This window comes from Vespula pensylvanica, chromosome 14 (genome assembly GCF_014466175.1).
Source record: "Vespula pensylvanica isolate Volc-1 chromosome 14, ASM1446617v1, whole genome shotgun sequence".
Classification (NCBI taxonomy): Eukaryota; Metazoa; Arthropoda; class Insecta; order Hymenoptera; family Vespidae; genus Vespula; species Vespula pensylvanica.
In genome coordinates this window covers 3,291,126-3,312,661 of record NC_057698.1, presented here as the reverse complement: position 1 = coordinate 3,312,661, position 21,536 = coordinate 3,291,126, and the positions used below count along the sequence as shown (strand labels likewise).

Below are 21,536 nucleotides of genomic sequence, written 5' to 3'. Positions count from 1 at the left end.
TTTTTTTTTATCATCTCAGAACACTTGCACGCTCTATTCATCTATCATTTTTCTAAGATCAATAGATTGACATTTGTTATTAAGATCCTTTTACTATTATATATAATAGTGTCTCACGGGCTTAGCCAGTATTAATAAATGATCTATCTTTTTACCTATCTATCTATCTATCTATCTATCTATCTATCTATCTCCTTTCTCTTTCCCTTCCTCTTTCTCTCTTTCTCTTTCTATCTTTCTCTCTCTCCCTCTCTTTTTATTTTTTTCTCTCCTCCTCTCGATTAATCTGCTATCCCGTGTGATACACAGAATGCAATATCGCACATTCGCAACGCCACGAACAAACAGCTGTTCCAGCTGGTGGCATGGGCCAAGCACATCCCGCATTTTACCTCGTTGCCGTTGGAGGATCAGGTACTATTACTCAGGGCTGGTTGGAACGAGTTGCTGATAGCATCCTTTTCTCATCGTTCCATCAATGTCAAGGACGGTATCGTTTTGGCCACTGGCATTACCGTCAACCGTAATTCGGCGCAACAGGCTGGTGTAGGGACGATATTTGAACACGTGCTATCCGAACTTGTAGCTAAGATGCGAGAAATGGAGATGGACAAAACTGAATTAGGTTGTCTCAGGTCAGTCAATTAAAATCTCGATCTATCTAAAACGAAAAAAAAAAAAAAGAATAAAATATTCAATTAGAAACATAACTTTATTTCATTCATTCAATTCTACTTTATATCATATAGATAAAAAAAAAATATATATATATATATTAAGTATAAAATAATTTATAACAAAAACATTAACAATGTTACAATAATATTATAGTTATTTATAATAGTATACTACTAATATATAACTTACTTTAACTATTATATATTAATATATAACTATACTTTAACTATATAACAATAATAAACAATATAATTATTATTGTTTATTATTGTTATATATAATATAATATATATATATATGTATATTACTATAGAATATGTTATTACTAATAACATATTAAAAACAAACTATTCATCCTACTATATATATACACACATATATATATATTTTTTTTTAATTAATGAAATTCTACTTCGTATTAATCCCTATAGATCAATAATCCTCTTCAACCCTGACGTACGAGGTTTAAAATCCATCCAAGAGGTCAGTCTTCTACGTGAGAAGATCTATGCAGCTTTAGAAGAATATACCCGTGTATCTTGTCCGAACGATCCAGGAAGATTCGCTAAGCTATTGCTTCGCCTACCGTCCATTCGTTCGATCGGCCTCAAATGTCTCGAACATCTCTTCTTCTACAAGCTGATCGGTGATGTACCGATCGATGATTTCCTAATGGAGATGCTGGAGTCACCCTCGGATCCTTAGGAACAAAGGGTGTGCCGCATTCTGGGGCACACCGATCTCTGAACAAGAGAGAAATAGAGATAGATAGATAGAGAGAAAGAAAGAGAGAGAGAAAGAGAAAGAGAGAGAGAGAGAGAGAGAGAGAGAGAAAGAGAGGGGAGGATAACTCGTGGTAAAGAGATGTAAAGCTACGGGGGATAAAAAAAGAAAAAGAAAAACAAATTAGCGAGAAAACAGAGCTATACGACAACACCATTATAAAAACAACAACAACAACAACAACAACAACAACAATAATAATAATAATAACAACAACTACAACAACAACACATTGAAGAATATTAAAGTAGAGAATTTACGATCTTTTCTTCTCTTTTCTTTTTATTTATTTATTATTATTTTTTTTTTTAATTTTCTCTCTTTTCTTTTTTTTATTTTTTTAACTCTCCGTTCTTTCGTTTTTCGTAAAAATATCTGCGATATTCACGAGTCGAGCCAAGTGGATTACTTACTTCTTTCTTTCTTTTTCTTCTTCTTCTTTTTTATTTTCTTTTTTTCTTTTTTTTTTTTTTTTATTTTCATTTCTCTCATCGTCTTTTTATTATTTATGTATCTTCGTTTAGAGAACACTTATAAATAACAAATTGCGAGAATTCTCTTCATCGTCGAAGGGATCATCGATTCTTTTTCTGTTTTCTTTTTTTTTTTTTTTTCTCAATTCGATTCGTATCGAGAGCGTGTCGGAAAAAGTATACGACGAGGTAGACATTGATTTTGGTGACTTCGTATCCCTCGTTTGTCTACAGTTCTTTTTTTTCTTTTTTTAAATTTGTTTCCCTTATTATAATTATTTATAATAACTACGAGATTGTTAACATTGTATACTACGTTGAAATGTTTCTTTTTTCTTCCTCTTTTAAGGAGAACACCGATTACAAGTTTTCCACGTCGTGTAATATCGTACGGAGTATGTAACTGCATCTATATCTTTACTGCCTATTTTATTATTATTATTATTATTATTATTATTATTATTATTATTTTATTATTATTATTATTATTATTAATATTATTATTTTATTATTATTATTATTATTATTATTAATATAATTATTTTATTTTTTATTAATATTACTATTATTATTATATTATTTTAATCATGTACCTATTGTTGGTAGAACGTATTTAATTTAATCATGCCGATTCGTAATCGCATCAATTTGAGAATTTATTTATTTAACTAATTCGTTTCAACAACTTAACGAAAACCATATGTGTGTCTCCTCGTTTTTATTATTAAGGATGCAGTTTACATATGTATTACTATACGAATATTCATACATTCCAACTCTGCCTCGATTCGAATCGCTAATTTTTTAAAGAGCCACTATATTGCGCGTGTATATGTATATATATATATATATATATATATATATATATATATATATAATTTATATATATATATATATAATATACACAACACACAGCTGAGAACACGTGTCGTCGCACGTGTAGATTATAATTTATTGTTTTGTATTTTAGGGTATAAAGAAGAGACGAACTTACCAATAATTATACATTACTGATTATTATCTAGTAGATCTCTTTTTTTTTTTCCTTTTTTTTTTTATTTTATTTTATTTCATTTCACTTTTTTTATTTTATACAGCGTACGTTGTCTGTAATAAAATATTAAAGAAAAAGAAAAAAAAAAAAAAACTGTGACAAAGGAGTATCCGTTTTCAAGGGGTTAGGGATTCTTAATAAGATGATAAAGTCGATAGATTATTTTGTTGAAAAGTTTAACTCGTAAATGGCATGATGATAATGATATGGACAACAAAAAGAAAAAGAAAAAAAAAAGAACAAACCACGTTTTCTCAATGTAACTCTGTCTTCTATGTCCGATAACATGTAAACAAAACTATATTTACAAGAATAGAGAACGAAAGATATCTTATTGTTTAATCAGCAACAATAAGATTCTTTGAGTATTGAACTTTTTTAATCGGCAATATGAAATGAAATTAAAGTGTATAAGCTTTGAAAATCTTTGCGAAGATACCTTGTCAAATAACTGATTTATTCTTTCAACCTGGAAATGTAGAAATTACTATAGAACGTAACTAAGGCAAAACCCTACTCTCGTTGTTAGCAATTTACAGAACTCTGTGAGATATGATTTGAGCTGAAGGACCTTTAAGAATTTAGGTCAATTAAAAGATCTTATGAATTAAATAATGAATTATTTAATATTATCTTGATGATAGCGGAAGATGAATTCAATGATTGAATATAGATGGTACATGGATCATTTAAAAAAGAATATTAAAGTATATTATGCAAATAGCCTTTTCTTTTAAACTCGTGAAAGTTTATCAAATGGTTTTAATTAAAAAATTCGTATTATATTAGCATTTAATTAACGTTAAATAATTTCTTTGATTCACATACTGTAAACTATCTCTTTTCTCTTTTTTTTTTTTTGATTATATACATTTGGACATCTTTCAGCTCTAGTCATTGACACTGTTTACTCTAGTACTGTAGTATTCATAGGCAAAGGATCATACTTACACACTTCGATAATATAAATTATGATAATATTATTATATATTATTAAACATATTTCTATTTTTGCGTGAATGCCTACGATTGTTAGTTGTTGGTTATTGTTATCTACTTGATGAGAGTTTTTAATGTTATGCCTACCATCAAAAGAAACACGATATTAAATTCTCCATTTTTTTCATAACAAGCTGGAGTTACGGTTCATTTCAGATGCCTGCTGTGCCAGTTATGAGTATTCATGATAATGCAGAATAGCCTGTATAGAAGACGGATAACAGAAATTGTTGTTTTTACCTGATTTCTGTGATTTTAATTAAACCGCGATACATAATAATACAATGCTATCGACGTTTCACTATCTATGAGAGCGATTAGTTTGATAAATTTAAAGATTGTCGCGCTATTCTTACCCTTTCCTTTCTCGATTGTTAATTCTGCTCGATCGTTGAAACTGAAAGCACTGACCAGAATTACCTCCCAACGGACGCATTTTGCGTACACCTCTTCAAGCTCCTCAAAGTAAAAAGTAAGAGATCACTTAGGGTTCGAGGGCGCGAATGCTACCTGTGAATGAAGTTTCATATAAATCTATAAATGTTAAAAACAAAAATCTATACATACATATATATATGAATATATGAATATATAAACCGAACTCTTTCGCAAATGATATACAAATTTCAGTAGTGATCGGTAGAGTATTAAAGTTAATGATGAAAGAAAATTAACTTAACATTATACGATTCAACATTACTAAGGTAAGATAAAGATCACCGGAAAGATTTTGAGCAAATTCATTAGAAACTATATTGAACATGTAACAAAAGAATTAATCCATCAAGAATTATTCTTAGACGAAGGAGAAAAAGTATGATTGTCTTTGGTGTAAATCTTGATGCTTTTGCCACGTTTTTGAAATAGTTAGAAATGGTACAATACTGAAAATTTGTATTTAGAGATATTTTACATAATAATGATGTTCTACATAGAGAAAGATTTATTAATTATTTTATCATCCCAATTTTAGAGATTTTATGCTGTGATAGATCGCTCGAAATACTGTTGCCATTTTCTTTAATATTACAACAATTTTGTGAGGTAATATTTAAGTGGTATATTTGTTACTATATATAAAAATGATCTACTAACCTTTACGCGTGCTTGCTAATTTACGTTGAAATAAGTCTTTCTCTGCGTAGAGTAATAGAATGGGGTGCGTAGCAAAGTTTCTGTACAGTGGCATTTTCATCTTTGTACTTATAATCTTTGTGATTGCATCTTATTACTTCATCCTGCATGGTTAAAAGAAATATTGGCCATTCGATAAAAGAAAACTAACTCGTGTCCACGTTAATATAGTGGAGAAAATCTAGCATGATTTCTAGCATGCGTACGATACATGATTTTCTTTCCTTGTTATTGAAAATTTTCCTCGCACCCATTCTATGTAAATCAGTACAAATAAGATTAATGATAATACAATGTTTAATCTTTCTGAATATATAGAGATATCTGACTCTCACACTAAGAAATGTCCTATTGAATGCTGTACCTTTGCAAAGCTAATTTAGAAACCAGAAAACTCTATACTTTCTGCGGACATGTCTTATAATTTATATATTCTTAAAACTGCTAATTTTAGACAAATTAACATATATACGAACTGCCACTACGATTAATATTTTTTGGAGTATTTGCATTAGTCAAATAGACCTCAATCAATCTTTCTACAATCTAAAGAAACAACAACAAAAAGAAAAGAAATAAATAAATAAAAGAAAAAAATATAAGTATTAACTAATTTACTATGCCATTTTATTGTAAATTATACACTGTGAAGCAGTTGGATAAGATTTGTTTTTACGAAATTGATGACGACATTTTTCAAACGAGAAAAAACGAAGAAAACGACTAAAAAAAAAAAGATTAATAGAAAAAAATAATAATAATTATATTCTCTAAAATTCCATAAATTAATCTAAAACGGGTAGGCAGCTCTCTGATATAACATTCCATCCTGCAAACGATTATTATAAGCAGCTTTAGATAATTACGGATACCAATTAATCAGTGTCCAATCCCGTGATAAATTGCTGCACCGTTCGATTCAATGCCTATTTTATTATTATTATTACTATTATTATTATTACTATTATATTATTATTATTACCTGCCTGTTTATCTTAAAAAACATCTCGTTTTTATTAATTTTATATACGTGTAAGAAATACACCTTAACGTATAAACCTCTTAAAATATCTAATTATTTTATTATAATTTTAATAACGGAATTTCAGTATTTTGTTCTATAGTTAGCAGTAAAAGGCATGTACGCGTATGCGTGTGTATGTGCATGTCATAATTATATGCGTGGTATATATGTATTATGGAAGATTAAAAAGAAAGAGAGAGAGAGAGAGAGAGAGAGAGAGAGAGAGAGAGAGAGAGAGAGAGAGAGAGAGAGAGAGAAACTAAAAGTCATCGCTCACATATATACACACGTACACACATGCCTCCTGTACTTTCGTATAAATGTGTGTTTGTTTGTATAATTCCTAGCCCATCATCCACACCATTAAAAAAGCTTGAAAAAAAAAAACATAAATAAATAAATAAATCTTGAGCGATTAAATAATTAACAAATCGCAACACATACGTACGTATCCGTTGTAGATTAAAAATGTTTAACTATCTGTAAGAATAATATTGGAAACTATGATACGCTTTTATAAACGTGAAATACAACATACTTTTTGAGAGAGAGAGAGAGAGAGAGAGAGAGAAAGAAATAATGGCATGAAAAAATAAAAGAGAAAAATAATATAAAAAAATATAACGCGTTTGGCAAGATGGGACAGCAACTGTTTTATAAAAAGTAAGAGTAATATATTGACCTGTGTGTGTAATAATGAGAGTATAAAATGTAATGTAATATGAAAATGGAAATAATAAACAAACAAAGTTGAGATTGTAACATTTAAAACACGAGGGACACGAAAAGGTGATATTGTGTATGTATTTGTAAAACAGTATGAAAAAATATTAACAATCCCTAAGCAAAGAAATATTGTGTATGATCTTGCATCAAGAAATAGATCGTCTATTCTGATTTATCTAAATAAAATATTTTTATGAAGCAAACGCTTTTATCCAGTTTTTCTCCATTCCTTGTTTTTACTTTTATGATATTATAATTTGTTCTAACCTTTGTTTTTGTATTTTGAATTCTAATAAATTTATTAAATAAACGTCAAGGTAAATATATATGTATATAGATATGAATATGTATGTAAGTTACTAACAATATGTTAGAGATTAATTCTCAGATATCTTCTACCACGTTTCTCATGTTTTGAATGATGTTTATTAACATTTCATCTTGAATTGCTCTATAACTTTTCCATAATAATGACAATCATTGTTGCTTTTCGTTAATACAATAAATTTTCATGCATGCACAGTGTCCAAGCATATTTCTTTATTGATGAAAATATTAAAACTTATGTTTTTTGATTAGTAAAAAAAAAGAGTTAGTTGTATATAAAAAAAAAAAAAAAACTTTTAAATTATACCAGATCATTGAATCAAATTTAAAAAAAAAAAATAGAAAGAAAAAAATAGAAAAAAAAAAAATAGAATGAGATCTCGTTAGTTTTATAAACTTAATACAACACGATTACATAATGAATCTTATAGAAATACGTAGTAAAAAAAATTAGATCTGTGTGGAATGGGTGAATTATTAAGTACTTCATTGGTCTATTTTCTTTTTAATCGAAGATGTCAAAAAATCCGTGGTAAGTAATTAAAGGTAATTATTATGGAAAACATTCTTTTTCTCTTTTATTCATGATGGACATTATGTTGAGTATGGATCAAGAATAATTATCAATTGTAGATATTATTGATATTAACAATAATTATAGGCATTATAATATGCGCTGTGACTTTTGTTATCGCTGCAAGTTCTTTCCCCATCTTCCATATTTCTTTTTTTTTTTTTTTCATTTTTTATATATATATGTGTGTATATATATACACACACACATATATATATAAATAAATAAAACCATTGGACAGAGCACCAAATAAAAAAAAGGAGATCCTTTTAAATTTGTCACAAATTATTCAAAAAATTATCATAGAAATTAATTTTCACTTTTCTCATCTACATTCCTGTTGTAGATTATATACAACTGGTTTTCCTGTGAATACATATTTTACATTATAGAAGAAATAATTCAACTGCACTGTTAAATGTTGTCCTTGGAAGTAATATCTTTCAGTACATATCTGTAACTAAATCTCACAGTTTATATATATATATTTCTTTTTTGTTAATTTGTGTGCAGTCTTAGTTCCAGTTTATCTGAAAACAAAAATTCATTTTATTTAGACGATATCAAGAAATAACATATCGAAATAGATTGTGTGTGGTATAAATAGACGCTTCAACGTAATAATGTTGTAGCGGGAATTTAATTACCCACTTTGTTCTAACATGAAGTGCAGCGTTGTACACTCGTACGGCGTAAAACATGAAAGAGCTCATGTATACGTAAGAAAAAAATATGAACACATTTAATACTATTATATATTATATAAGTACTTACAAAATTTTACCACAATTTGTTGAATATCTAATAATTATTTAGAATTTTTCCTCATCAAGTCCATGTTTAAAGAACATCATTACAGGCACAGATTCACCATCAATTTCTCGATATTCCATTATACCAACAAGACCATCTATGTCCATGGATTCACCAGTAAAAAATTGTAACTCCTTGAATCGTCCTAATATGTCTTTCATAACTTTATTCATATTCGTTTTAAAAACTTCAACTTGATCTGGTGATTTTTCTTCTAACTTTGCTACTAATCTAATATTAAAAAATACAAAATAATTAATTTCTAAAAGAAAATAAAAAAACTTTATATACAAATATACAATGCTATCTATCACTTACTTTTTCATGTAATCTTTAAGATACAAAGTATAAGATTTTTTATCTCCAAAAGCAAATGTTTCCTGGAGACGATGATTCAATACAATATCAACACCAGATTCAACAGCTTCATCTGTACACTCTTCTGCTTCTTCAGCAGATGGATTGAAGCCAGCAATTTCTATATCTCCAGACTTTCTGGTTACTAGCTGAATACATTAAACAGAAAATGTTAATAATGCACTTTCTATAAAAATAATATTCTAAGATTCAAATAAAAGTTTTAACTTTACCTTGCCATATACTTCATATAAAACATCGTCTATAAGTTTGATCTTATATGTATCTGAGAACATCTCATCACCTAGAATACAAGAATTCTCGTTATTTTTATAAATGTTCCACAAGTTACAAACACATACACTACTTTTAAAATAGAATCAATCTTTAAAATCCAACGATTCGTTGCAGATACAAAGAGGTTATGTACATTTACATTCGATTATAACAAAAAAGAACATAGATACGTTCGAACTTTCTATGGTAATTAATAAATCTACTTTACAACAATGTCCTAACAATGTCTAATATAAATATTCGAAATTATTAGAAGCACATAATATTGTTGCAAGACATATATAACTGTCATTGTTCCATCCTGTATTAACGTATGTTAAAACGTAAATACGATTAATTGAATTAAAAAAATATATATAGATAATATTTATTTTAGATAAGAATATGCAAATTTACCAGTAAAAATATCTTTGTAGATTCTCATTTTGGAAGATGGAGAAAGATTAATTTGCAGCTAAAACTAAACAAGACACAGCCACCTCAAAGAACAAACCGGAAGGGAGAAGAGGACAAGTAGATGAACTGTGGTCAACTACCAACTTTCTAGTATATATATACACGTGTGCTGCCTCTTCTTCACATCCGGCTAATGAGATGTTTTAACCGAGTTATAATTTAATTGTCAAAAATTCGTAACGTATAAATACATAAATATATCTCTATACATAAAAAAGAATTCTTTAAAAATGCGAAAACGTCGAAACAATTATATACGAAGTATTAAAAAAAAATAATAAACAAATTTATATTGCCTTATCATTATTAATTTTCATTCATAATTCATTATTCAATCCTCGGATCAATACACGCAAACAATGATTTTGTTAAAATTATAATTCAATTGTTGAATTCAATGTTGAAATTTTAAAATATTTCTAAGTTTTAATATATTTCTTTTTGTTACAACGTTTAAAAAAATCTAAATGTAACTTTTCAATTCACGAAATTTTCAACAGCCAATCACGTTTCGATCATTCGAAATATTGCGTTCTTATATGGAAAAATAATATGGGCGCGTTATTTAAATTTTCTCGTCATTTGTTTTTCATTTATTATAAAAATGAAAAATGTATTGTTTTTCTTTTTTAATTTTTTTTCTTTCTTTTTATCTTTTTTTCTTTTTTTTTTTTTTTTCAAGGAAATATATTGAAAAGAAAAAAGATTGGTTATACGACCAATCAATTTCGAGATTTAAAAAGAACGGAAGTTAATTCCTTTTAAGATGAGAGGGAGAATTTGTATGACTCTTACGTTCTAAAGCAGGATATAGCAATGGCTTTGAGATCACTTCCGCTTTTAAACTCTGACGAAGAAACATCGCAGGTGTGTGAATTCGTTTTTCTAATTCTTGTTTGTTTCAAATAAAATCCATATAATTTTAGAATTGTAACATAAACGAGTTTCTTCTATTTGAAAATATTATATTTGAAATATAAAATAATGGCTAATGGTCAAGAAGAATATAATACGGAGAAAAAGGATGAGTCTGTTACTGAAGAGGTTAAAAAGGATAAGCCGGTAGAAAATGCAAAGGACGATACAAAAACGGAAGAAACGAAAGAATCTTCGGAACCTACTGAAGAATTATTAGAACAGATTAAGGACCAAATAGAAGTAAATATTTTTAATAATACATATTTAGGATATTTCATTTATAAATTGTTTTTTCTTTCTTTTTTTCTCACAGTATGGATAAAGAATTAATACAATATTTCTACTGTATATACATGTGCATATCATACATATATATATGTATATATATATATATATATATATATATATATATGTATGTATATTGGTAGAATTTTATTTTATTAATATTCACATTCGTTCATTCCTTTATTACAGTTTTATTTTGGAAATGTAAATATGCAGAGAGACAAGTTCCTTACGGAACAAATAAAACTAGACGAAGGATGGATACCTTTATCAGTTATGCTCAATTTCAATATGTTGGCTACGATGACTACAGATTGTGATATAATTGTAAAATCTCTCGAATCAAGCGAATTAATCGAAATATCTGAGGATAAGAAGAAAATAAGACGTTCGCCAAAATTTCCTTTACCTACATATAACGAAGAGTATAGAAAGGCGCAGGAAGCCAAAACAGTTTATATGAAAGGATTTCCATTAGAAGATATAAATATTCAAAAATTAAAGACTTATTTCAAGCAATATGAACCATATGAAAACATTGTTGTAAGTATTTCTATATTCTATATATTTTTAATAGTATCTAAGAAATGTTAATTTTTTAGATGAGAAAATATTTGGATAAGGATAAGACGTTACACTTTAAAGGTTCTATTTATCTACAATTTAAAACGTTAGATGATGCTAAAACTTTCATGGCAAGAGAATCTGTTAAATACAATGAAACAGAATTAATAAGGAAGTGGGCGTAAGTATAACCATGATATAACTTTGTTATACAAAATCATTGCAAGTTTAAAGTATTTTCTTGTCTATCGATTAGGGCTGATTATAATGTAGAACGAGCTAGTGAAAAGGAAGAAAGAAAACAGCGTATACAAGAAGCAAGAAATAAAAAAACAGAAGCTGTAAGTATATACATATATATATATAAAAATAAAAGTATTAAAGTAGTAATGTATTTTTAGGCATCGAAAGATTCTAAGGTAGCAGATAATGTAAATTTACCAAAGGGTGCTATAATACACATGAAAGGAATGCCCGACGATTGTACAAGAGATATAATTAGAACACGTTTCGAAGAATTTGAAATTCCTATCGCTTATATTCATTTCGAGTCAGGTGACAAAGAAGCCTGGATTCGTTTCCAAGAAGAGAATGCAGCAAAAACTATCTTGGAAAAATTATCAGAAAACAAGGTAAATATTGATACACCATTTTAATTGTGACATCGAATATAAATAGGGAATATAAAGTTGTATTAAATTATATGTATATTTCTATTGAAAGATCTTGATCGAGGAAACGGAAGTTACATGTCGGGTTTTGGAAAATGAAGAAGAACAAAAGTACCTCGACGAAGTTAAGAAATATATTTCTAACCTCAGGCAACGTCATAAGAGCAGAAATGAGAATAAAAAAAGTAAGAGGACTGTTCTTTAAACATAAGTAATTATTGTTACTTAACACGTATAAAACCATATAATGATGACTAGCCATGCTAATACTGAGAAATCTATAGGATTTCGCTGAGTTGAAATTATTCGAATTACTGAAATTTTCTTAAATTAAAACCAAGTTTTTCTTTCTGCCTTGTAATCATTGATATTCATGTTTAAATACTATTATTTCAGACCGCACAGGACACAAGGGAGGAAGGAAAAGGCCTGCGACTTCTCCTGCAGATCATGAACCAGCAAAAACTGCTGCCGTTGAGTAGTTATTATAGAAATTATTTAAGGTGCGAGATAAAGTTGATCGATGAAAATTTTTTCATCATGGTTGACCTGCTATGTATAATACAATTCATATTAATGTAACAATTTATACATGTACAAAGCGGAGGAAGCTTTGTATATATGTGTTAAGAGATTTAGAAATGCTAGACATTTTTTTTTATTACTTTGAGATTTAATTTTTTTTTCCGGATAATCGAAGGGTCTGTTATATAATAAAAAAAAAAAAATTAAATTATATAAGATCCGGATAAAAGAAAATAAACAAATGACCTATTATATACAGTACCTTTAAATACGATTATTTTTCTATGGTTATCGAAGTTCGTAATAATTAGGACTGTAGTAGTATTTTATGATATACGATAAACCGTTAAATAAAGTTTGTAATGATGTTCCTGACAAGATATTGTAAAATTATATTAGTAATATTTTTTTATAGATTTTAGTACTGTCTCAGCTTCCTGCGCCTTTCTGTATTTTTCATTGTATATCGGTAAATGAAAATTCAACGATCGTTTTATTTTCTTATTCTCAGATAATTCACTCGATTCAAAAGATTTCACGATAATATTGCAATTGGTAATCATAGTAGGTTATAATGCAAATAATATACATAGGAATATATCGTACCGACGAGTATTTATAAATAAGTGTTTATTGTTTTACAGTGAAATTTACAAATCGTTCGAGCTAAGTCGCTAGTTAAATTTCACTGTCGTTTTATTTTATTTATTTTTGTTTATTATTTTACGTGCTTGATATTCCTTTTTTTTTTTTTTTATTATTATTATTATTTCCTTTTTTCCTTTTTACGTACGATCGCAAACAATTGTTAACGTATGTATTGCGAACCATGGGGATTTGTTTGCGAATAATGCTTGAAAAAATGTTTACGCGAGAGCGTAGTTGAAAATTATCAAAGTCGACACGATTAGACGATTTTTCTCTTTTCCTTTTTTTTTTTTTCCTTGTTTTTCTTTTCTCCTTCTTCGTATAAGTTTTATGCTAATTACAAGAGTAATATAATTACACGATTACGGCCTTAATCATAGTTTCTTGTCTGCGAAGAAGTGTTACAAGTGTCCTTTCACAAATGAAAAGGACTTTTTATTTATTTATTTATTTTTTTTATTTTGACGAGATCTAATTATCGAGAGTTTAGATTTATTATCGTACACACGAACAAATATTTATTTATATTTTCTTCTCTCTAAGAAATCGAACTTATGTAAAAAAGAAAAAACATCTCACGAATCTTGACTCGTGTCATGTTGATCATATCTTTTTATTATTTAAACGATCGAGCATGTCTCCTCTCTTTTTCTTCATTACTCTAAGAATCGTAATATTTGTTCTTTTTTTCCTGTTTTTCTTTTTTTTTTTTCTTTTTTTCTTTTTCTTTTTCTTTTTTGTCCAAAAGAGATATGGATTTTTTCGAAGTTGCAAACGCTACTACGATTTCTCGAGTGAAATATAATACAGTCGATTTTATTTCAATATTTTCGAAGGTTCCTATCAACACACGAATTTTCATTACGAATTCAACTTTTAGTTGGTCGTGGAGAAGAAATCTATAAATTTATATATATATATATATATATATAATTTATACGATTTCTAGACGAAAGAAAATAATTTTCTGCCGTTTCTTCTTTTTTCTTTCTTTCTTTCTTTAAACACAGCACTATTTTCTTTACCTTGTTTCTTTCCTTTTCTTTTGTTCATTTTCTTTCGAGAAGTACATACGTTCACTGTTTTTTGTCGTATATGCATCGATACTCGTAGAGACAGGGAAATGCAAGTTATTTACGTTGAATAATGAATAATGTATAGTCGTGTTCCCGTTGCGTATATTTACTTATTTCTTAACTCTTACGAAGAGTTTTCTTTTTTTTTTTTTTTCCAAGTATATAGCAACACGCAAGAGAGTACACAAGTGCATACGTTAAAGAACACTCAAATTTTTCACTTGAGTTCCACATTATTATTATTATTATTATTTTTTTTTTTTTTTCATTTTCTCTTTGTTTTTTCTTTGGTTTAGAAGTAAACTTCAATGTAAAATGTACACCTTATGGCATAGTACGCGGACGAAGGTACTGATTTTCAAAAACTATTTCTCTCTCTCTCTCTCTCTCTTTCTCTCATGCATACGTACATGCATGCATAGATACTTACATAATTCATTCATACGTACATACATACATACATACATACATACAGATTTTCATCCTTGCACCTTGTTATCCTTAACGAAAGAAGAACACTCTTAGAACACAGTCCTGAAAGATACGAAACGATCTTCCCTTTCATTATCTTTTTTCTAGAGATAATCATGATTGATTGATTAATTGATTGATTGATTGATTGATTGATTGATTGATGTCCATGTGTTCAAAAGGCAATACCAGTTGTTCTTTTTTGTTTTTAATCCGACGTTAGTTTGATTTTTGTGTGTAATTATTTTTTTTTCTTTTTTAGAATCTAGACTGAGTTGTAGTCTCACAGTCGACGAAAGTCACCCTCTTTGATTTGATGGTGCCGCCCTCTGGCGGCAACCCCTAATGCTATACAGATATCTCTTGTATCTGAACTCGTTTTTTAATGGTATTCGTATTACCAGGTGTGGTACTGAGAGAACTGGTAGTCCTGACAGGTGGTTTTGGTGGTATAGGATCTTTATGAACAGCGTTACCAGAAACATGTTGCTGTTGCTGTTGCTGTTGTTGATGCTGTTGTCCCGTTTTGTTGTCTACTTTCATTTGTTCGTCTTCGTTCATTGCTTGTTGTTGTCCTTGAGATGATTGTTGTTGCTGTTGCTGTTGTTGTTGCTGCTCTTGAACGGAAGGACTTCTGGCTAGAGTCGTGTAAGATGGAGGTGGCTCTTGACTAGGTCTACTTGTATTTTCTGTAGCTTTTATCGCGACAGGTCTTGTGGTCATTGGTAAAGATTCTTGTCCATTCGATGCACAATTCATAGCAGCTCTCTTTTTGTCACGATCACGTTGATAATAAATACCAGCGAATATGAGCATGTTTAAAATGAGTAGAATCAATCCAACACCAACAGTGATAGCTAATGCGGTTGTTGTACTATAATAATGACGAGAGGCGGCTAATCTTTGAAGTAATTCAGCATCATCTTCGGATTCTTCTAATATTGGTGTTATATTTTCGCCTACTGTCTCGTCACCTGTTGACGTACTGCAAGCTGTTGTCGAAGAACCTCCACTACTTTTTGTTGTGCCCGTTAAAGGAAGTGGCGTATACCATTCGTCTCTAACAGGACCTGTTAAATAAATAAAAAGTATTATTTGTTTGATGAAACGTTGACGAATAAAATTGATATTTATTATTCTTTTCTATTGAAATATTAATATATATTTAGTTATTGAATGGGATAGTTGAAGTAGAAGTAATTAATCAAATAGATTTGGATTTATAGTTGATATAATTTGAAGAATATACCTGCATAATAGTGTTCTTCTCTTTCACGAAAATGATGATGTCTCATAGAAACGTCATCGTCACCTGGTCTATGAAGTTGTGGAATAAGATTTAGCCAAACAGCCATTTTGTGACCACGATAATGACTCTTCATCTTAGGTTTCAAAGCTATAGAATCATGGTGATAATATATTAATATTATTGTAAAATAAATTAACGAGTTCTTTTCAATCGTTTAAATACCTATCGTTAAATATTTTTGAGTACTAGTCTCGTATTGTTCCCACGTTAGACCTCGAAAACGTGTTTTCTCTTTAGGTGTACCATAATCAACGGATTCGATTTTATGCGGCTCGTTGGGGTTTCCAGTTTTTGCGAAATTCGTGAAAAACGTGAGGACGGCTTCGGCGACACCCTGATCTTGTCGAGAATAATTACGAGGGAAGAAAGTACCACCTACTACCAATGGTAATCCAAAAATATATGGAATGTCCTCTCCACGTACACTACCCAAACGCTGAAAAATAAAATCCTACGAATAAATTAAGAATTACACATATAAGTGTATATATATGTCTGTGTGTATTAATATATATATATATATATATATATATATATATATAATACATAGACATATATATACATATATACAATATTCTCCCAGATGCATATTTTCATATAAATTACATACTCATTATGTGATACACGCACACATACACATAATTATATAAATGATATAATCTCATTATATATAATATATATACTCGTATATATGTATATAAATGATATTACACTTATTATATGTGTGCGTGTGTGTGTGTGTGTATAATACGTTTACTTTCTCTCTATAGATTTATATAAATGAAATATAAAAAATGCTAACAATTTCATGACCAAGTTTTCTCAAGAAAATATCGAAGTAAAGGGTTATTCAAAATATAAAGTGACTTTTCTCTTGACTATCTGTCAAGTATTTACGATGTAAATACAAAGTAAGAACGTGGGTAGCTGCTCATTATAATTAGCCGTATAAATGAGAAGAGGAACGACTTTAACGTTACGACCCCGTTCGGGCTAATGAAACTTTCTGTGTTAAAACGGGAGAGAAAGTATCTCTCCATTTCTCTCTCTCCTTTCTGTCTATCTTTTTCTTTGCTTAAGAAAAGGAGGCGAAGAAGAGGTAGAAGGTGACTCATTTCGCTAGTTAATCTCCAAGTGCACGTAAATACGTTGACTATAATATAGGTAACTATAGAAAGAGAGACATATATATATATATATATATATATATATATATATAATGAGAGAGAGAGAGAGAGAGAGAGAGAGAGAGAGAGAAAGAGAAAGAGAGAAGTAGAAAAACGAAGAAAGAAAATGGCTTTGGTGAAAGTTGCTAAAGAACGAAGCAGGCGTATTTGCATTCGCATTTAAAATGCATCCTCTCTTAATCTATGTTTAATCGTTGTCGTTTCTTAAAGGGATAAGAGAGTAGAGGACACTGTAATACTACGACGAAGGGGAGAGTCCTTAAGTATCGTCAACGTTATCTTTCAAGATCCTTTCTAACTAAACGGATCGCGTGCTTTCAAATGAAATAAATAGCAAAGAAGAACACTGTCTTCTCTATTTCTGTAATTTCAAATCAAATCTTTCGATACAACGCAATCACTAAATTCAACGATATTTATTTTCTCTTTCGAAGAAACTTTTGTACACTATTGTTTTCTTTTCTATCGTTTTTTCTTTTTTCCTTTTTCTTTTCTTTATTTATTTTTTCTGTTTTCTTTCTTTTTTGTTCGAGAATAATATTTTAAAATTTGACTGCTCGTTTTCACTTCCTTGTATTTTTCTCCCTTTTTCATTCTACCCGCCTTTAATTTGCCAACCTTCGTTTAAATTATCCGGGGGTGGGGGAGGGGGTTGTAGGTAATACGGAAGTAGCTACGAGTTCCGGTTTGACTCGAGCAAAGGTAAAAGAGGGAGCTCGAATTTTCGTAATAATTTTCTCTCGGTAAAGAGAGAGAAAGAGAGAGAAAGAGAGAGAAAGAGAGAGAGAATCAGAGAGAGAGAGAGAGAGAGAGAGAAATGGATGCTAGACGCGCGCACACATATATACATACACACATACTAACACAAGCTATACAAAGTTATCATCCTTCGTTCGTGGCTCATTTGGAAGTTGATTAAATTTCCTACCTCGTTTTATATATGACCCCTGTGTTAGAAGTAGAACGATCGATTCGACGAAATCGTACGGAATTCAATTCTCAAAAGATAGAAAGAGAGAGAGAGAGAAAGAGAGAAGAGAATCGTATCGTGGGAAATGAAACGAATTATCTGGAAGATGGTTCTATCCGAAAGACATAATGAATGAAGAAGATATATATATATATATATATATACATACAAATATCTATATATAGATGTGTATGTACACAGACACCTATATATAGGTGCGTGTATTTACACACACACATAATATACTAACGAAGATTCAAGCTAATTTTGGAGACGATATTTGAAGGGAAAGGGAATTTCAAAGGTTAAATGGAAATTCGTGGTGAAGAGGATCTACATTAATTTAGGTCTTCGCGGTCTTCAGTCTATCCTCATTCCTTATGATCATCACCATTATCATCATCATCATCATCATCATCATCATCATGTGTTGTTGACGTCATCGTCATCATCATCATCATCATCATCATCATCGTCGACGTCGTCGTCTTCATCTTCGTCATTGTGACCTCGTCAAGGTTCTTCTCATTCTCGTTATCATCATACCCATATCATAGGATGACGCATCTTGGATGAGAGAAACGTGATCGTTCTCCTCCTAGTATCTTTCACTTCTAGCAAGCGTCTTATTAAATCAGCGTCTACGTCTTGAAATCATGGCTAGCAGTTACCGTGAATGTGGCTGGTGAAACATCGAGGATAAGAGGGATGGTTCTTGTACGGGATGGTAAATGTAGAGACAGTATGATAGAGCCAGCAAGTAAGCTAGAGGCTTCGAATATCTAACACCTTAACTGAGAAGGCCGCTAAAGTTTGCGTTGAGAAGCAAGCTTCTCTATCTAACTATCTCCTTCTCTCTCTCTTTCTCTCTCCCTTGCTCTTATACTTGTACCCTAACTATCTCTATATCTATCCTTTTCTACCTTTGACAAGTCGAGTTAATAGAGTTAACTCAGACTTAAGCAGTCCTTCTCTCTCTCTCTCTCTCTCTCTCTCTCTCTCTCTCTCTCTCTCTCTCTTTCTTTCTCTCTTTCTTTAACTATCTTTTGGCTTTGCCTTACTTTCTTACTTTCTCTTTTCTTCATTCGAAAGGTTTCTTAAACTAAACTCTTCCTCTCTTCATCTTTCTTATCCCTCTCTTCCTCCCTCCTTCACCCTTTACCCTACCTTCGAGAATTTTATGTAAAAACTTAACTTTCGAAGGAGAATCCAACCTCTAACTTTCTGCAAAAAATTCTTCGCGGTACACAAGTATTGATATAAAAAAATCCCGTCCGTCACTTTTTCCAAGAATTATTCCGACGTTGTATAAATACAAATGATTTACATGTGATATTCGTCGGAGCAAAATATTTAAAAAAAAAAAAAAAAAAGAAAAAGATAAAAAACAAATCTTCCTTTTTAAATCAATTTATCGAAAAAGCAAGAAAGTAAAATAAAGGAAGAAGAAAGAAAGGATGGAATGACGAAACGGACCTTGAGATGACCGCTGTCCTTGGTCTGATAATCGAAGTGATAAAAATAAGTCTTGGCTCCTCTTCTGGCATGATAAAATGCAATCCTCATAAGTGGTGCCACTGTGTGACCATCGCTAAGAGCTTCCATCGTTGAATCACGTATTATAATAGGATGTAGAACTGGCTTGTCCCAATCTGTATATTCGTTCCTGACTGCCGAAAAGATCTCGTTCAGATGATAAACGTAAGCATTACGAATGAAGGTACGTAAGATCCGATTTCTATGATCCTCCTCGAAGCCATACTGAATATCATTCGCGTTGAAGTCGAGATTGGATTCTGTACTGGATACTCCTAGGATCAAGGGTACCTTTATAAAGGCATCACTGGCTCTTTCCATGTCGAGACCTGGATCAGGATTGTTTTGGTCCACGGGCAAACCCGGTCCTATCCGGGGCACGAATCTATAATATCATTAAAATATTATATCTGAGAATTTTTTTGATTAATTTTGATTACTTATATATTATGATACTTTTACGTAGCATTACATATGCTTTTTATCTGTTAGAATTGAAATAGAATGTACTTATTTACGTATCGTACAAACAAGTTAATTTTGTAATTTAAATTTATGGTTTTTGTAATTAAATTTATGGATTTTGAATATATGTGTACATAATATATGTATACAATAATTGATTGATTTATAAATAAGCGTTGGTTTATTATAATTTTTTAATTACGAAATCAATTTAATAAATATGATATATTATTATCTATTATTCCTAGTTTTATAATCTTGCATAAATGTTTTGTATTGATAGATTAATAAGTACGATCATATTCTAATCAATATTTTTTTTATTATCGAATCAATCTAATAAATATGTATATACTTGTATATACACTTACAATCTAAATTATTAATTTCACTATTTTTCATATATGTATTGATTGATTCTAATAAATTAGAATACCGTTTTATTGTCAATAAATTTCTAGCTTATAAGAAAATCAATCGAATAAAATACTCGTACATTAATAAATAATATAATCAAAGATATATAAAAATACCTTTTGAACGTTTCAATAGTTAACAAATATCTTCATTCAATGAATCAATTCATTCGAACGATTGAAACTATTTTTCATTAATCCGAACAATTCGATTAATCTGATAAATCTGATAGAAACGTTTGCGATAAAATAAAGAAAAAAAAAAAAAAAAAAAGAGAACAAAAAAGAAAGAAAAGAAAAAACAGAAATAAATAAAAAAAAAAAAAGAAGAGAAAAGAAATTTAATTTTCTTTTTTATACCTGATCTCAGGAAGCTCGACTGTCATCAGAGCTTGCAACGATACTCCTCGAAGACAATCAGCAATATCTTCATCGTTCTCAACAGGGCAACCTATTTGTTCAGCAACTTTGATCCTTAGATCGTTCGGATCGTGTACGGAAGCCCATGGGCTCAAAGCCGAGCCACTCGACAATACCACGCGATGAAAGAGACCTGAAAAAGAATAAAAGAAGAAATACAAGGAATAAAATATGTCATGTCGTCATGTTGGATAAGTAACAATATGCGAGAGAGTAGAGAGCACTGAAGTTTTTCTTTTCAACACCCCCTCGAACTTATTATTCGTAAAATTTCTCTTCTTGGATAAATTTTATACGCCACGAAAGATATTGTCAAATTGTAAAACAGTACTTTACTGGAGTTATACGATATATATATATATATATATACACATGTATGT

The 21,536-nt window shown here is 29.8% G+C and overlaps 4 protein-coding genes and 1 long non-coding RNA gene across 15 annotated transcripts in view; 2 read left to right on the top strand and 3 right to left on the bottom strand.

Moving 5' to 3' along the window:
* The window catches only part of LOC122634174 (retinoic acid receptor RXR), a 51,400-nt gene extending 44,326 nt beyond the window's left edge, over positions 1 to 7,074 (top strand). For 3 of the 5 annotated variants that reach the window (XM_043822848.1, XM_043822845.1, XM_043822844.1), the window contains exons 5-6: positions 310 to 635; positions 1,110 to 7,074. In XM_043822848.1, coding sequence (XP_043678783.1) covers positions 310 to 635; positions 1,110 to 1,383 — 600 coding nt within the window. In that variant the 3' untranslated portion in view covers positions 1,384 to 7,074. The remainder of the gene's footprint in view (positions 1 to 309; positions 636 to 1,109) is intronic. The other 2 variants (XR_006328319.1, XM_043822846.1) reach the window with 2 other exon arrangements.
* Positions 249 to 1,203, bottom strand: LOC122634180. The gene is made up of 2 exons (XR_006328321.1): positions 1,091 to 1,203; positions 249 to 661 (listed from the first exon to the last, which is right to left on the bottom strand). It is a non-coding gene; the product is annotated as an uncharacterized LOC122634180 (long non-coding RNA).
* Positions 7,075 to 7,748: 674 nt separating the features above from the next.
* Positions 7,749 to 9,795, bottom strand: LOC122634178 (translationally-controlled tumor protein homolog). Of its 2 annotated transcripts, none has more exons than XM_043822856.1 (5): positions 9,636 to 9,795; positions 9,176 to 9,246; positions 8,904 to 9,091; positions 8,543 to 8,816; positions 7,749 to 8,302 (listed from the first exon to the last, which is right to left on the bottom strand). In XM_043822856.1, the coding sequence occupies exons 1-4, from the start codon at positions 9,661 to 9,663 to the stop codon at positions 8,585 to 8,587; spliced, it is 519 nt and encodes a 172-aa protein (XP_043678791.1). In that variant the 5' UTR covers positions 9,664 to 9,795; the 3' UTR covers positions 7,749 to 8,302; positions 8,543 to 8,584. The 2 variants fall into 2 exon arrangements, with proteins under 2 accessions (XP_043678791.1, XP_043678790.1); XM_043822855.1 differs by having other exon boundaries at positions 8,547 to 8,816.
* A 724-nt stretch (positions 9,796 to 10,519) lies between these two features.
* On the top strand, positions 10,520 to 13,565 carry LOC122634175 (la protein homolog). The gene is made up of 7 exons (XM_043822849.1): positions 10,520 to 10,853; positions 11,088 to 11,441; positions 11,501 to 11,643; positions 11,719 to 11,803; positions 11,864 to 12,094; positions 12,186 to 12,318; positions 12,530 to 13,565. Exons 1-7 carry the CDS (start codon positions 10,680 to 10,682, stop codon positions 12,613 to 12,615), a joined length of 1,206 nt encoding a protein of 401 aa, XP_043678784.1. The 5' UTR covers positions 10,520 to 10,679; the 3' UTR covers positions 12,616 to 13,565.
* Positions 13,566 to 13,740: 175 nt separating this feature from the next.
* The window catches only part of LOC122634171 (neuroligin-4, Y-linked-like), a 30,253-nt gene continuing 22,457 nt past the window's right edge, over positions 13,741 to 21,536 (bottom strand). For all 6 annotated transcript variants that reach the window (XM_043822835.1, XM_043822836.1, XM_043822840.1 and 3 more), the window contains exons 5-9: positions 21,097 to 21,289; positions 19,796 to 20,240; positions 16,325 to 16,598; positions 16,103 to 16,249; positions 13,741 to 15,923 (exon numbers count right to left, since the gene is read on the bottom strand). In XM_043822835.1, the coding sequence (XP_043678770.1) occupies positions 15,202 to 15,923; positions 16,103 to 16,249; positions 16,325 to 16,598; positions 19,796 to 20,240; positions 21,097 to 21,289 (1,781 nt within the window). In that variant the 3' untranslated portion in view covers positions 13,741 to 15,201. The remainder of the gene's footprint in view (positions 15,924 to 16,102; positions 16,250 to 16,324; positions 16,599 to 19,795; positions 20,241 to 21,096; positions 21,290 to 21,536) is intronic.

Excerpts from the sequence above, each read along its gene's own strand:
- LOC122634178 (XM_043822856.1), bottom strand. The coding sequence starts at position 9,663 with ATGAGAATCTACAAAGATATTTTTACTG. Across the intron at positions 9,247-9,635 it reads CTACAAAGATATTTTTACTG|GTGATGAGATGTTCTCAGAT; the intron begins GTAAATTTGCAT and ends CTTGTATTCTAG. Across the intron at positions 9,092-9,175 it reads TATATGAAGTATATGGCAAG|CTAGTAACCAGAAAGTCTGG; the intron begins GTAAAGTTAAAA and ends TAATGTATTCAG.
- LOC122634175 (XM_043822849.1), top strand. The coding sequence starts at position 10,680 with ATGGCTAATGGTCAAGAAGAATATAATACGGAGAAAAAGGATGAGTCT. Across the intron at positions 10,854-11,087 it reads AGATTAAGGACCAAATAGAA|TTTTATTTTGGAAATGTAAA; the intron begins GTAAATATTTTT and ends CCTTTATTACAG. Across the intron at positions 12,095-12,185 it reads AAAAATTATCAGAAAACAAG|ATCTTGATCGAGGAAACGGA; the intron begins GTAAATATTGAT and ends TTCTATTGAAAG.